Source organism: Nannobrachium achirus (genome assembly GCF_963921795.1).
Source record: "Nannobrachium achirus genome assembly, chromosome: 8".
Classification (NCBI taxonomy): domain Eukaryota; kingdom Metazoa; phylum Chordata; class Actinopteri; order Myctophiformes; family Myctophidae; genus Nannobrachium; species Nannobrachium achirus.
The window spans coordinates 39449182-39465968 of record NC_137817.1 but is presented as its reverse complement, the minus strand read 5'-3'; the positions used below and the strand labels follow the sequence as shown (position 1 = coordinate 39465968).

Below are 16787 nucleotides of genomic sequence, written 5' to 3'. Positions count from 1 at the left end.
GCCATAAAAAATAAATGGACTCATATATGTTATTAACTTTGTTCTTAGAAAATCTTTCTGTATTTACACGTTTTTAACAGACAAGCAGGTACAGACAAAGAGTGCTTATATACAGAGCAGCACAAGATGTTAAAATGAGTGCTAAAACAGTACCTTATTTACAGATGGACTACAGAGGAAAGTACAGACTAAGAACAAGTTTTATCACAAAACTTCTGTTACTCTACCAAGTATCACAAATCCCATGAGGAACTGTACACTTAAAAACCAAAAAATGGTATATCTACATGAAATCCAATGTTTCTCCAACTGAGAGGCACTGAATTGTATATATTTACATAATATATACATATAAAAGTGTATAAGCATGTATGTTTTCATACATATATAGCTACCTGTGGTGCAAAAGCAGCAAAAGAAATTATATTGTATGACTTCAATACTACAAAATAAAGGTTTGTGCTAAATGGGCTGACTGACAAATAAGGTAATGTTACACCATACATAACTACTATACTGGCAAAATAAAAAAAGAAAATTGAGCGTATGTAAATAATGTCCGCTCAAAGTCCCAATGGTCTTCTTAAGTGAACAAAAGATTACAGTCAGTCGTTCATAAAACAGAAGAGATTGTCGATAATACTTCAAGTTCATGCAAAGGTACAAACCATTAAAAATGAAAAAATAAACATTTTCTTCCCTGTTCACCAACCAGCTGTGCAGCGTTTCCCTTCATTGTGAGTAGAAAGAAGGTGCAAAACAAAAAAAGGGGGAGACTCTGTGGGCTATGGGACTGAACTGCAACGGAGTACGGGCACTTGGTGGACGACCAGAGTCTGTCTGTCTGCCCCGCCCTGATTGGACGGGGTGCCGACAGTGGCAGTGTCAGGTATGGTTACTATGGTGTGGGTGGTTGTGATGGCGCTGGTGGTGGTGCTGGTGCATGAGGTGCTGCTGCTGCTGTTGGTGGTAGCCTCTTCCTCTTTGGGCTGCTTGCTAGCAAACTCGGTGATGCTGAAGACGAACTGCAGGCAGCCGAGTTTGATGTAGCTGCCGTGGTGGAGTAGCGCCGTGCCCTCCCAGCCGGCCCCGCTGCCTCCGATCAGGCTGGAGCTGCTGGCCTTACAGTTGCACGTGAGGCCGGGGCCTCCCTGGGGCTGACTGCTCATCACTCCGCCCGACGGCATCACAACCACGGCGGGAGTGGGCCCCTCCTGCTGCTCCCTCTTCTTGCTGCGGCCTGAAGGGCGTCAAAGACAAGGAAAGCATTGTGTGAGAAGCTGCACGTACAGGTTTCTACACACCTCATAACCACTGGAATGATGAAGACTTCAAAAGCCAGCACATATTTAACCCATTTAGACCTGAGACTAATTCTAACAACAGTAACGCCTTCTAAAACCTAACCTAAGGTTATTTAAAACCTTCAAATTGGTATTATTTAAAATATGTTGCTAGCAAATACTAATGAGGTAAAACAACTAAAGGGGTTAAGACGGTGACAAAAGAATATTGTGAATTTCTTAGAAATTCTTCGGAAGGTTTCTTCCCTCACTAGTGTAATTTTAGATTTCACAATTAGGGTATAATGTTTACCATTTCACCTCAACGTTAATGTCTGTTAATTAGAGCTTGAAGGAAGTTTTTCTTTTGCACAATTTCACAATTGTGAATTCAGGCCTTTATATTTCTCTCCAGTGGCTAAAAGGGTACTTCCGTATAAAGGCTATTCTGATGGAAGTAGAGAACAACAAAATAAGGTAAAAAAATGTGTGTGTGTGTGTGTGTGTGTGTGTGTGTGTGTGGGGGGGGGGACTCACGGATAATGCCTTGCACTTTGGACACCAGGCCACTAGGTGGAGATGGTGAAGCCTTTTCAGAGAAGTCGCAGGAGTAAAGCACATTGTCCACTGTGGTCCCATGTTCACTGTAGTTCAGGAGCTCATAATGCTTAGTATTCTGAGGGGACACAGAACAACCTCATTTACACACCGTGTCTTACAAATAAATAATGCGCTGCATAAAAACTCAAAACTAACCTAGTGGTTAGAGAGGCAGACTGGTTATCAGAAGATCACCGAGTCAGATTGGGGTTAGTGTTAAGTCTTAGCCCTAGAATGTCTGATCTTACATTTCATGTATATTACACAGTCATAGATCGGTCCTATCCACACGCAGTTAGCAGACTGATCTCAACGGGACAAATGTAATCTGTGCTACTTGTGTACTTTTCCACGAGATTCACACGGACGGCATACTGTCTGGGCGAGGGGCTGAAATGACTGCAGTACTGAATATATCAAAACTTCCTTTGGAAAGCACAAATGTATGGCGCTCACAATAGGCAGGTGGTGTATTAATTACCCCATGCCAATTCACTGTTTGTCAAATCCTGCTCATTCTGCTGTTACCAAGTAGTAGAAAATACCCAGGGCAGATTGTTTTTTATAGTGGCAGTGAATGGGGGGAGGGGGTATTTTCATTGCCTCATTATTGCTATTTAAAGTACCAAAGGAAAAACATCTAGGTGATATTAATAAAAAAGGAAAGACAAAGGTACAGTAGTTACATTGCAAAACAGGGGGTTTCCCCTGAAAATATATGTTTTAATTTGTTTAATCCCAGTGGGACAGAATCACCATGGCAGATTGTTTTTACATTGGAAATTAATGGGGGGAAAATATTTTTCATAGCCTCATTATTGCTATTTAAAGTACCAAAAGAGAAACATCTACTTGATATTAATAAAAAGGGAAGACCAAAGTACAGTAGTTACATCGCAAAACAGGGGTTTGCCCCCAAAAATACATGTTTTAATTAGTTTAATCCTCTGAAAAAATCGGAGGAGAGATACAGAGAGAGAAAGCGCAGTGCATCTTGGGTAGGAAGCAGTCAGCCAGCCTATAAATCTACTGCAAAATAGGCTGGCTGTTGTAATTCTGCCCATTTAAAATATATGTACCCAATCGAAACTCTTAGTTACATTGATATTCGCGCGGGGCCGTACTGCACACTCGCCGTGCTCCGCAGTGCGCACCGTGCTGAAAGACTGAAGCAACATTCTCCCACTGCACAACTCCATCCCCGATAGCAAAAAGTGAATGATTTTTTCTGGTTGGCCAGTCAGGGAGTCTCAGGGACCAATCAGAAGGCTGACAAACAGTGAATTGCAACGCACTTCTCAATTAGCCCTATTCACGACCCGCCCACTCAGCATCCCCCGGGTGCTGAAGTCCCGTTTTGAAGGGGTAAATCCTACCATAGCCTATGGAGTTAGCACAGAAATCGCAAATTTAATGCAATTTCCGAATAGTAAAGTATAAAATACGGCTAGCATGATCAAGAACACAAGATACTAAACGGCACAAAGCACTATAATTTACTTTACTGTTAGAAATAATGATTTGTTGGCTTTAAGTCCAGTATAGTTTCCCCTTCTAAATTGAAGTCAGCACCCGGGGAAAACTGAGAAACGGAAGTAGGTGGGCGGGCCGTGAATAAGGCTAATTGTGTGTCCCATATGCTTGTGAACACACGTGTTCTCAAAGGAAGTTTTCATTTGTTCAGTCCAGCAGTCATTTCAGGTCCGGCTCCGTCGCTGACAGAGAATGACATCTGTGTGAAGCGTGTGGAAACGCAGGTTTTCTGCCAGAACTTTTAAAGGGATATGAAACTAGAGGACTAGAGGATCTATGGCTGTGTATTTGGAATATACGTGAAATGTAATAATGTAAGATCACAGACATTCTAGGTCTATGTTAGTCCCAGAGCACTTAACACCTAACTGCCTCCCCCCGCCCCACAGACCCAGCATAACATATAATAAAGTGCATATAAATGAATGAGAATAAGAAAAACATCCATGTTTGTGTTGTATGTATTTCTAAAGAATTCTGATTCTGCCAATAAAGATGAACTGAACTGATTAACTAGTTGCAAATCACTATGCGTGTGCATTTATGACCACTAACTTCCGCTCTAAAAAGTGCGAGCATGAGAGGGAGACATGCGTGGGCAGCTGAGAGGAGGTGTTTTACAGAGTAGATAATGGAGTTGTTTTCAGTGCTTGACCAAATGTATTCTTCCTTGTACGGCGTACTGTGTCGCTCGCCGAAAATAGCAGATCTGCAAGCTCTCAAACCGTCACAGATGACGCACAGTAGATCTGCTATTTTCTGTGAATGACAGATTCATTCTGTTGCAACTTCAGAAATGTGCATGCATACTGTATTTATATGCTTAGTGTGATCCACATTGGACTATAATGTGCAATCATGTGTGTTCGGTGTCCCCTAGTGGACGGTTTAATTAGTGCATTATATAACGCGGAAGTTTTTATTTATATCTACTTTTAGATTTCGGTTAGATGGCGTGTAGTTTGCTAATTATAAAACGTCTTTGAAGTATTTGGGGGGCTTCTATATTTTTCTGTGTATTATAGTGAGGTATTTTGAGTTTTACCGTTATGTTTAATTATATATAGTCTGCTGCGCATGCACGATAGAGACGTGAACTACGCAGTACGTTTACAGCTCATTCCATCTTGAGCATCGCGAGCGACTGACGGTAAGATTACGGGGGAAACTATGAGCGCACTTTGTGTGACAAACAAACCCCATTTATTCTGTTTACATTTACCATGTTTAGTTAGTATTGCGTGGTAGTAATCACTGTGTATTTGTTTTTGTTTCCTAGGTTAATAACCTATCTGCTATTACAGTGTTTAGTTGGTGTGAGTGCGTTGTTTGTATGACTGGCAACAGTAAATAAATCCAGATAAAAGACACTGTTTAGACGAGTTGTTTTCGATGACGGCCGATGCTTAAGAAATACCAGTACATGGGAGACTATTTAGTTGCATAGTGGGTGTGATTGAATAGTAAAATGTACAGTGAATGTACAGTATGTGTGACGGACAGGCTGTCGTGTATGAAATGAATATGCATTACTCCTCAAGCATAATGTAACCACGTGTCCTGCTAATTATGGTGAAACTAGATGAGCTTGTAGATCTGCAATTATCACCACATGGCACCTGTGTACAACTGTACATTAAGCATTAGGCTTTTTTTTTTTTTTTTTTCAAATAAATGTCACCTATAATAAGATACAAAATATGTGGTTAAAAACAGCAATGATGTCAAAGCCAACATACCTCATCATAGAAAATGCAGGCATGTTTTCCCGACACATAGTTACAATGACCATAGTTTGTAAGGCACACATCCATGTCAGCACCTGAAAAATAAGATATGTATGAGAGAAGAGCTTGAAAAGACCAAATACACTAATACATGACGGTCTGTTGTATCAATTATTTACACTACTAAACAAGTGTTAGCTGTAGGGCTGTATCTCTATCTAATGATACTTTCATAATCACATTTATTTTCAATTATTCAATAAATCACACCAGTAAAATAAGGTAATGAATGCAAAATTGCAAAACAAATTGTAAACATTATTCCATTTACTAACATTGTATCCGATACATTTTCAGTCAGATCAGATAAATTAGGCAGCCAACGCAGAGAGCTGCGTTGGTTGTTAGATGGAATGGTTCTTACCAGATCCTATGTACAATGTCCTATAGCACATGCTGACAGCATCTCCCTTTCCTGTGAGAGGGTAGAAGACTGCTCTGGCCTGCACCTTCTTTGGACCTGTAAGAAACGACAAAACCAAGGACCAGAACAAACACTAATTAGGCAGCGCTGAGTACCAGGATGTAAAAGCAAAATGCCAGAACATTTATTTAACCAAATGCCAGTTTCAGAGCCCGAAAAGAGCCAGATGTTGGAGCACAGCTTAAAAATGAAGGAAAAAAAGAAAAGAAAACAGTGGCACCCACAGCAGGCTAGGGTATCTTACCTTCAGGGACTGGAGAGGGGGGTTTCAGGGTGGGGGTGACAGGAGGCGGCGGCGGAGGAAGAGGAGGAGGAGGAAATACTCCACTGCTTTGAGGAGTGGACATCATTTTGGGAGGGAAAAGCTGCTGTATCCTCTGTCGAGCCAAGAGTTTGATCATCTCTCCATCCAGCTTGTCCAGTTCAATTCCTAAAAAAGCCAACATGAGTACATCTCAGATTATCTTGTTTTTAAACAAAGCATAGGCCCCGGACCTTAGTGTAGCCTGACAGTGCATTGCAGGTTCGAGTCCAGTTCCTGACGATCTTTGCTGCATGCATCTCCCCATCTCTCTCTTTCCCTATTTTGTATCCATTTCCACTTAGACTATCAATGATGGCAGAAAAAAGCCCCCAAAAACATATATAAAAATCACACCCGTGTGAACTGAGCGGTGGTCGTGGAGGCTGCGCAACAGCAAAACAAATATATATATACCTGTATATATATATAATAAAAAATATTAAAACAATATTAAACAAAATATTAATAATAAAATGCATGTCACTCAGGCCGCCACTGGTATCCATCCTGTGTGTGTGTGTGTGTGTGTGTGTGTGTGTGTGTGTGTGTGTGTGTGTGTGTGTGTGTGTGTGTGTGTGTGTGTGTGTGTGTGTGTCTGGCCTGAACAACAGCGCCCCTCCCTTAACATGTGTGGTCAAAAAAGGTACTGTAGGCTACATACAGACAGACAGACAGACACGGAGACAGACAGACATACCCACACACACGGCCACGTATAGGAGCGTTGTGACCACCGCTCAAAAAACTGAACCAAACTTAAAAATGTAGGTTTAATATCCATCGTCTCCCTCTCCCTATGGAAAGAGGTCATTGCACCATGACTGAACTACAATTAAGCAGGCTAGTGCCCTCCACTTTAAATAATCTTAATGACATTGTCAACCAGTAAGTGTTCTACCCACATCAGGGTCTAAATGTCTCAAATGTAGGGAGACCACCTCCAACCACAATAGATGTGCTAGTTATATTGTAGTAAATCCACCACACAGATAGGTTAAAACAACATGTTATTCATTGAAACAGGTCCTGGTGGCATGTAGCTGGAACATTTGGGCCAAATGTATCAGAAACAAGTGTAGCTGGAACATTTGGCCAAAGGTATCAGAAACAAGTGTAGTCAGAATGTCAATTTCCTCTTTCTGACAGACAGAACAAAGGTGCTTTGCCTCAAGGAAGTGCTGATGACTCATTACTTTACCAGTTAAGGCATGGCTAACGAACAAATTCAAGGTACTGTTGCATCATTCACTTTGCGGATATGACAAATCTGGCATGTATATAGATGCAAGCTGGTATGCAGCTGGAAGATATTGTGCTGTCATGTCACTGGATCACAGGCTCATGAGCCAGACCCAAACCCACAACCCTGGGAAAAGACCCAAACCCCATGACCTTGTGAACAGACCCTAAGCCACAACTCTGTGACCAGACCCAAAACCAGAAATCAGTGATCAATCCAAACCTACGACCCTGTGACAAGATCATTATGGTCTATCAACTATGAAGAGGACACGCCACAGTATTAATAAATAAATAAGGCAACACAACTTACCTCCATCACCGTCCATAGCAGCTTTCATGTGGTTGGACAGGTCAGCTATAGAGGAGATGACACCAGTACTACCCAGCACTACCTTTACATCTGGAGAGGGGAATCCTGGAGATGCATGGAAACAACACAGAACTAAATGGAGGGAACGTGATAGAGACATGTGTCTGTGTATTGCCATTCCCAACGAAAACTCATGCATCCAATCGCTGGAATTGGCTGACGGAGTGGGTGACACATGGAGGGAGCGATAGTTTAATTTGGTTCACATGATAAACAGCTCCATTCTGTTCCACCATGGCTCGCCAACCTGGACAAAGCACTCGGCTGCACTCCCTAGCCTGGCAACTTTTTTTTTTACAATCATTTGAGAACACGGCAGGTGTGCGAACAGCAAGGACTTGAGGCCTGTGAGGCACACCTGCCTTGTTCTCAAGTGATTTTAAAAGCCATGCGTTTGTTGTAAAACCTTGCACATGCACACAACGTGAAATGAACTAAAACAAGCACTCCTCAAAATGTTTTTCCTTGGGAATGGCACACATAAGATGCAAACAGTCTCTGTGATGGTGTCATTTCAATAAGTACCCATTGTTATCTTCACAAAGTCAACTTCAACACGAATGGTGCGCAAAATATTTATTCAACTCAAATGTTCAAACTTCTGAATGCCAAATGGCAAAAGGGAAGCATCACAGAGATAAGATTTTAGTCAAAATGCTTTTTTTTCCTAGCATGGGCAAGATTCTTAATCCATAGGATAAGGGGGAAAAGGGCCTGTAGAAGTCCCTACTAATGTATGTAACACGTTATCTATTAAGAACACTTATTTAAGCACTGCTACAAAATATGAGCATCGATGAAAAATGTGGACACATTTTATATATGAAAATATATCCAACAGCAGTTCAAAGCAACGTCAAGAGCAATAACAATCCATGAAATCTACTCAACTGTCGATTCAGAGAACGTCTTACCTGCTGGACTTGGTGACAATGATCCTAGCTTGGCTGTGCCATGGTCCAGGATGGCTTTGGGGAGCGGGGAGGCCGAGGGGACACTGGGGGTGGTGGTGGAGATGGGTGGTTTTTCATCACTGCTCATGCAGTCTGCCGGTGGCACAGACTGGGTCCTGTGGTTCTGCTGCACTGTCTTGGAACCTAACGTTGGGGGAGCTGGGAAGCCTTTCTGGGCACAGGCCTCCATCGGGCTCACACTCTCCCTTTTGATGACAGCTGCAACAATGTGGTTGGGTAGATCAGGGCTGGTGGTTGAGGCGGCTGTGGGGGCAGGGTCTTGTACAGTCGGACTGGGTTGTGTCCTGTGTTGGAGCTCTGTCTGCCTGCACGAGTCTGACGCACTGTCACAGTCCACGGGACCGTTGGCTTTGGGAGGCCGCCGCTCCTCTGCTAGGGGCCCGTTGGGCTTCCTGCAATTCTGACAGGGCCTCACGATGCAGTTACAACTGTCCATCTCGGCCAAGGGGCCCTTGGGTACAGGGGCCCCGTGGGGGCCATCAAATCTACCGCAGGGTTTCAAACAGGGGACGGGAGAGGAAGTCCTTTCCGATGAGACCAGAGGTTTGAGCAGCTCCGCCGTGACACAGGATTTAATGTCGACCTTCTGCTCAGTGTCCCATCCAACGGACGACGACGATACTGATGTGGAAATTGATGACGAGGCCTTTTGCTTGATGGAAAGGTGCCTCATGATACTGCACTGGAGAGCAAGGACATCTTGTAGCCACTGTTGAAAATATTAAAAAGGCACGATTTAGACCACAGCAAACAGTGTTGCAGTTTGTAGTCCTAAAACCCAGAGGTAAGTTATGTTTGAGCAGATTTGCCAGATTTCCAATGTTTTTTTCCGATAGTCTCCAATTTAAAATAACAGCTTGAGAGCCAGAGAAATTTTCACATTTTGTTCCAAGACATAAATGACACCCCCCAATATTTCAAACTTAACTTATGTGGTCAAATAAAATGGCCACGTATTTTTGCCATGGAATCATTGTGTTTACTTATTTTGAATTGTATGGTATTGTTTTTTAACAATGTATTGTGAGACTTATCATAGCACTGTTCCAAAGTATTGTTACAACACTAGTAGGTTCTGGGTTAGCCTACAAAATATGTCCTCACTAAAGCTATCCTAGCTTGCAAACTGTCCCAAAGTGTCATTAGCCATTAGCATTGTTAGAACAGACTGCACTGAACCGTGTGAGCTGTGCATACCTCCTGCTGCTCTGCCTCTGTGGTGAAGTGCTTGGGGGACTGTTGGTCCGGAACGCCACTACAGACCATCTCTGATTGACGGACTCCGCTGGGGGCCAGCATGGTGGGAGGGTTCTGATACTGGGACTTGATGGCATCTGGCACCTGAGAACAAAGAGCTACTCATGAAATACAGTGTAATCTGGAACGCTGGAAGTATCAAACGTTAATTAGTTTCTCATGAATCGCTTGTGATTCTTTTCAGACATATCTGCCTTACTGAAACAGGAGAGTAAATAATAAAGACAGGAAGGTAAGGGCATAGGAGGGGTTGAAATGCAAAACGTGCCATGGGAATCAAACCAAAATAGGAATTTTCCACACTGCAATTAATTCAAGAACAAGTTGTACCTTGATGGTCTTTTTGTAGTGCTGATGAGTGGTGCGTCGGTTGGGCGTGTTTTGCCGGTGGACACGGCGCAGGAAGTCCACTTTCACGGCATGCTGGGACATGCGGTCCTGGAACTGGTCAAAGATCTGGCAGCGGTTGGTCAAGCTCAGGTTCCTCTGGTTCAGCTAGACAGCAACAGGACAGCAGGTTCATCTCTAAACATATAGTGTCTTTATAATAGTTAAAAAATTATTAAGACCAGCTCCCTCAAATGAAAAAAGGTGCAGCCACAGAAATAGTAGGGATGTGCATACTGCATAACTGACTAAAATCCTTTTAGATTATTCTACTGTTCACAAGAATTATTAAATAGAACGACCCCACCAGACTTTTCAAAGCATGGCTTTGTAGGAGGCTAGCTGTAATAGAAAAATAAGATGGACGCAACACTCAGTTTAAAAACACATGTTTTAATTTGCAGACTTTATGTAGTCTTCATGCAAACGCAACATCTACTTGGTAACTAAGATATTGTTGAAAAGCACTGGTCCAGGACCATTTTATAACTTTGAAGTCTACGACTTCACAGACGTGTACAATTCAGAGAAGTGCTTTCTAAAGCATAAGCCTTTAAGGCACTAATGAAGTTGGTTAGTGCTCAGAACCATGTCTCTTACCACAAGGTGTTCAACGTGATTGGGACACATCCATTTGCCGGCTGGTAGGGCGGTGAGCGGAGGGTCCAGGCAATCCATGTGGAACAACAGTGGACAATAGTCACACTGGATGAGAGGAGCCACCCTGCAGCTCCTGAGATGAGGATGGAAAGCATGGTAGGTTGGCTAAACTGGTTTGTAGGTTAACTTTAAACAATCAGAAATACTTTAGAAATTCACTTTATCTGCATTCATATCCCAGGACTGCACCATACTCACAACAAATAGTTATACTTTTTATCAATGTTGTGATCTCTGGTATTTTGGTCCATGTGAGAATATTCCACATTAACCTTTCAATTGTTGTTGAATTAAATTGTGATTAACAATATTGCACCATACAATAGAACAAAATCTTATGCCACGCTATACTTTAAATGCCTGAGCACATGTGAGTGTATGAACCCAGTAAGAACCAACCTGCTGCAAGTAAAGCAGACTTTAACTGGCAGAGGTACCAGGCCGTTGGTGTCTAACTCATGCTGGGGCCTCCTGAATGGCTTCCCCAGAAGATCCTCTTTTCTTCTCCGCTTACTGCTGCCTGAAAAGATCAACAGCATTGAAATTATAATAAGAGGCATGCCTGCTGATCAACGACCACAAAATGAAGGAGACACTGCATGGCCCATCGAAAAAAGTGCATAACTGTATCTATCTGAATCTTGGATTATATGAATGAGGTGTTATTTCCCAGACCAGGGCAGCGTATGGTTACCTGGTAGTGCGGTAGTGCATGTGAGCTCATTGGGCAGCTGAAACTGTGTGGGGTTTCTCTCCATAGCAGCAGCTATCAGCAGCTGAAAGGGCCTCTTGAGGAGGCGAGGCGTGGGCGGAGGAGGAATGGTGCCCTCCAGCTCAGACCCCTGAGCCTCCTCCTCGGCGTCAGCCACCTCGTCCTCTGCGTCGTTCTGCTCCTCTGACGGCGTCGGCGTGGACGAGGTGTTGGAGGTGGGCGTGCCGGGCCGGCTGCTGGGTCTGCTGCCGGTCCGGCGGTCCAGGAGTCGGACCTGAGCCACCCTAAGGCCGGGCCCCGCGGCCCCAGCGCCCGGAGGCAGGCCGTCCAGCCGCAGCGGGCCGGAGTTGAGCTCCAGCTCCACCGCAGGGGAAACAGAGCGTTTGGCCATCACCTTCTCAGGCAGGCCGTTGGTCTGCTCGGACTTCTGCTCTCGTTTCTGAGGGAAGGGGAGCGGGTGAGATCAGAGAGATGCTGCGATGATCTTGCGGCATAATGGCAAAAGAGGACCCTTAAATGTTGCTACACTACATCTACAATGAGAGATAAACAGTTTGCACTCAAACAGTATCTGGATAAAACCAACCAACAACATGCTGCTCACCTTTTTTCGGACATTACATCGATGACACATCCACTCCCCAGGGGGCAGCATCTCTTCACTTAGAGGTGGGTTACTATGGTAACAAAGAGATAAAGGGTTATTATCAGAACTGATGGTCATTAATTATCTACAATATTGTTGATATTACATAATAGAAGTGGAAATTTCAAGGCAACTCAATCTAGCCCTACATCTGTACAATACCGGCAGTGTTTGAAACTCAATCTAGAAACAAAGACATAAAAAACAAAACTCCCAAAAATGGCTGATTGAATCATTAGTCAATGAAAATATAAAACTCCACTCCATTATATACAGTACATACTATGCTCTGCCTCCATCTAGTGGACACATTATATCACTGCATAGCTCTTGGTAAAGCCTGTGTTTAGATACAGCTGACAACTCAGCTGTAAAACTAAATGTAATCTAAACAGTTTGTAGCACAACAACAACTGAGGCATGACATATGTATGTAATAAGGTGCATGTAAACGTGTATATATTAATTAATCCTATATGAACAGATACAAGACTATTTCTCAACTAGAGTAAATTGGGGTCACTTGTTTGGAGATCTGGAGAAATTAAATCTCAAAATGTATCTGCGATGTGTGTATGTCTCACAAACTTCATGTCATGCCATACATATTTGTACATGCCTCGTCAGAAATCATACCTGCAGTATATTGTGTGCAATATTCTCTTTGTTTCATGCCCAGACATCACTCCAACACTGAGTCACAAATGTGCCACACGCATGCAAACTGTATGTAAAATGTGTCACACACAGCGTGAAACCAATAGTGAACCATAGCAGACATGTACAACATGCTACTGATACCCATGCCAAGATAATGAACATCCATCATTGTAGTGAATCAAATCCCACCTCAGATCTTTTGTCATTTTGTCAAACAGTTGCCATGATTTAACATTATCTGACTGACACCCTCTGAACCCACTACTGAAAACAACAATCTTATGGCAAACAGATGTGTTAACGTTCGTTGAGATAGGTCCTCCCAGCGAGGCTACATGGTAAAAGAAATTTGCTGAGAAAGGCATCTCTTAAGGGGGGCTTGTTCAACGGGCTTATTATAATAACAAATAGCTCCTGCGTCTGCATGCAATGCATCATCTCAAACGACGCACAGTACAGGGCCCTTTTTTCATCTGCTAAGCCTATGTACCGTTGCGTGCACAGCCCACAGCTGCAATTTAAAATGTTGGTAAGATGGCGCTGGAATAGAACAAAAAAGGAAAAAAAATCCAGGGAGGTCGCCATATTGTAAACAGAGAGGGAGAGAGACTCCATTTTTAGCAGCGGCAGGCATAGACGCTCCGCACAGCGGAGAAGAGGAGGACCGATTTGCCAGCCTTTCGCGGCAAATTTTAACTTTAATTAACACAATAACACTAATTCCACGCGCTAAATAATAATAATAAAATGCCATAAACGATTCCAGGCCTCGTTTACTTCAATCGACATTGGCCAACGACAAGACGATCTCAATAAACCAGAAACGGAACGGTGGACAGAAATGAATCGACATCGATCGCACCCATATTTAAGGCCGATTTATACTCCGTCGTACAACCGTGTCGCTTGCCAAAAAATAAACCAACTACGGTCTCTACTCTAGCAGGCTCACTTTCTTACTTTTTTTCCACAGCATATTTTCTTTCCCCCTACCGCAATGAACGCCATTAAGTTGTTCTAGAGGCTCACGTTAAAATGCAGAGGGTTATTAGTTCAACTAGCAGTTGAAATGGGCCAAAGGCAGGCACGGCGGTAGCCTGGCGTTTTCTTGCATCAAAGAGCTAGATTGCACGCCTGGGTCCATGTATATAATGTATACCTTATGGTATGGGGTATCGGGAAACTTCTCTAAAATCTAGCATTGCGTACAGGACGTTCTGCTTATGTAGTTTTTTTTGGTGGTCAGACATTCCATTGTAGATCACCCAGCAGAGACTGTACAGCCCTCTCTCTCTACAGTACATTCAGCAACACATTCTGATTCAGGCCCATGATGGTTTAGGCTGCTGTGAAACGATAACTAAAGTATAACGGAAGGTTTTATCATCATTTTGTTCATACCAGCATTGGAGGTGGAAGGCCGCCGGGCAGTGGTCACAGCACAGCAGATCGCCTCCTTCTCGGCAGCTGTCGCAGGTGTCGTGGTTGGTGGCCCTGCCACTCCTCCGGACGTCCCTCACCAGCTTCCTACTCCTCTTGTCCACCTCCTCAGACTTTGGGGGCGCCAGCAAAGTCTGGATTTGCTGTAGTTAGAAAAGTTCATAAGGGGGTATTAAATAGGCTACTCGCAGTGGCTGTCACGTCTAATAAGGGGTATATCGGTGGAGAGATCAACTGAATTGTTGGGGCCTTGTGGTGCATTTTATGGGGACCAGCGTCGAGGCCCAGAAGGACCACCACAGTTTTAGTGACTGCATGTACAAGACGTTTAGTGGGTCGTTTTGATCAAACATAAGACCAGTTTTCACCAGTGACATTGACACAAAAAGAAAATGAGAATTCCCTGTGACTTGATGGGATTAGTGCGTCAATAAATAAATAAAATCAGACCCTGACACTGGCTTTAAGACGTCCACATGTACATGTATTTAAGGCCTGGGTACTATAAACGCCCAGCTTTAAGATGTGTAGACTTTTCCTGGATCTGCAGACACTCTTGAATAACAGTACGGTCCTGGGGGTGTTTTCTACCCGCCCGGGTACATTTGACTCCATTTGAACACTCGGATTTGTAAACTAACAGATCATTCGACTCTGCAAGTCTGCATAATGTGTGTTTAACTCCTGTAAAGGCCTGCAGAAGCTGCACCGCCTCACCTCCATTAAGCCTCCAGAGGTGTCCAAGTCGTACACAATCGTCGGGGTCTCCATTTTGTCCCACATTCATCCGATGGAAGTCAGCGCACAAACCCGATCTGCGGTGGGTGAAAAAAAAAATACCGATAACACAAAACGACGATGAAAAGCGGCTCGATCCCGGGCTAAACCGTCCAAGCCTCTCGTCCGGGCGAACGATTGTTTGTTTTCCCTTTTCGCACCGCTAGAAATGCCCCCGGTGGCTAATGTTAGCCGGCTAGCGTTAGCCACTAGCCACCAGAGAAGACGTCAACCCAGTCAAGGTTGTATGTGGAAGCTAAAGGCTAAGCTAACGCTGCTAGCCCGGCAGCTTCTTCTTCAGTCGCCCCAAACGAAAAGACAACAGCAACCCCACAAGAAACAACGCGGTACGATCGCGTCGATGCGTTGAACAAACGCCTCGCAGATGCAAACAGAAACGGCGTAGACGTTTTCCCCCGTTTGTTTTCAGTCCAGGCTCTACACACAAAACGATCCTCCGAGGCCCCGATTAGCTGTTCAGCCATGATTCCTGCTTCAGCTCCTGCAAGAAGCAGCAGGCTTGGAAATCTGCAAGCCCGTCCGATCCCATTGTCAACAAACACACGCGAAATGCAACGGAACACACGGTGGCAGATCCCGCGGCGTCGTGTGATCCAATGCGCGGCGAACGACAGCGCTTCTGGAGATGTTAAATCCGTGAATAAACGTGTGTGCAGATGTGATAAGGTTGGTGTTATTGTTGTGAAAAAAGCCTCCTCAGTGCATCAACACGGCTAGCAACATCCTCTCCTGTTGGCGCAACCGCGAACCGCCGCACGAGCATGCGCGCTGCTATGATGGGGACGCAATAATTATTTTTTGATTAGATTATGTTTTTTTTCCTCTCCCTTTGTATTTGTATTAATTTGCTCAATAAATGAATTAAAAACTAGTCACCATACTTAAACTACAAAAGAAAGGTGTTGGAGGAGAGGAGACAAACGTAGAGGGTCGTCCTCCTCCCAAAAGTATTACAATGGAAAAGGATAGACTTTATTTTTTTTATGTTTGGTTAAAACTTTTGGGGCAATATATCCAGATGATATTACAATGTTTTTTTTAAATTGCTGTTTTGTAAACATCATATGTCATTACGATAGCCTACAAATGGACGTGGAAATGAGCTATACTGCGAAATAAGTATATTTACATAATATGTGTATTTGTCTGAAAACATTATAGGGGAAATAAATCGCCAGATGCAGGTGCGAAACGTAGGCCAAAGGATTCCCGTTTTGGAGCCAGACCTCTAGTGCCCACTCTTCCGAGGTCTGGTCTGGTCTGGCCCACTCTTTGTTGCTGCCCACATTTCCATAGCGTCCAGTTTCCTGGTGCCCATTCTGTTTTGGTGCCCAGATTTTCTTAGTGCCCATTCTTCTCGCCCCAAAGAAAGGCCCACTATTCTTGGTGCCCACTGCCCACATTTTCCTCTGGGGCCTACTCTTTCTATAGGTCGGTGCTCAGTGTTCCCTAGTTCCCAAACTGCCCATAATAATGTTTTGGTGCTCACCTTTCCTATTACCCACTGCACTACTAGGGTTTCCCTATTATGGTTTCAGTTTCAGAAGCAAAGGTTTGAGATCATTTGTTAAAATAAACGTGCCCTCCTTGACACTTTCAGCCACGATTTTTCCGTATAGGCATGTGATTGGCCGAAAGAACCAAAAGGAAAATGGCATCATTTTCAGAAAAGAATTAGCCTAATCAGGGCTCAGAACGAGTAGGCCTAAT

General features: G+C 43.7%; 1 protein-coding gene across 1 annotated transcript; it reads right to left on the bottom strand.

Moving 5' to 3' along the window:
* Positions 1 to 90: 90 nt before the first annotated feature.
* Positions 91 to 15789, bottom strand: phf12b (PHD finger protein 12b). Its single transcript, XM_080731021.1, has 15 exons — positions 14997 to 15789; positions 14241 to 14422; positions 12138 to 12210; positions 11516 to 11972; positions 11221 to 11341; positions 10762 to 10894; positions 10105 to 10269; positions 9715 to 9858; positions 8458 to 9226; positions 7484 to 7588; positions 5872 to 6057; positions 5568 to 5663; positions 5156 to 5238; positions 1821 to 1959; positions 91 to 1240 (listed from the first exon to the last, which is right to left on the bottom strand). The coding sequence occupies exons 1-15, from the start codon at positions 15060 to 15062 to the stop codon at positions 786 to 788; spliced, it is 3174 nt and encodes a 1057-aa protein (XP_080587147.1). The 5' UTR covers positions 15063 to 15789; the 3' UTR covers positions 91 to 785.
* Positions 15790 to 16787: the final 998 nt, after the last annotated feature.

Excerpts from the sequence above, each read along its gene's own strand:
- phf12b (XM_080731021.1), bottom strand. The coding sequence starts at position 15,062 with ATGTGGGACAAAATGGAGACCCCGACGATTGTGTACGACTTGGACACC. Across the intron at positions 14,423-14,996 it reads CCTCTGGAGGCTTAATGGAG|CAAATCCAGACTTTGCTGGC; the intron begins GTGAGGCGGTGC and ends TTCTAACTACAG. Across the intron at positions 12,211-14,240 it reads GCCTTCCACCTCCAATGCTG|TAACCCACCTCTAAGTGAAG; the intron begins GTATGAACAAAA and ends TTGTTACCATAG.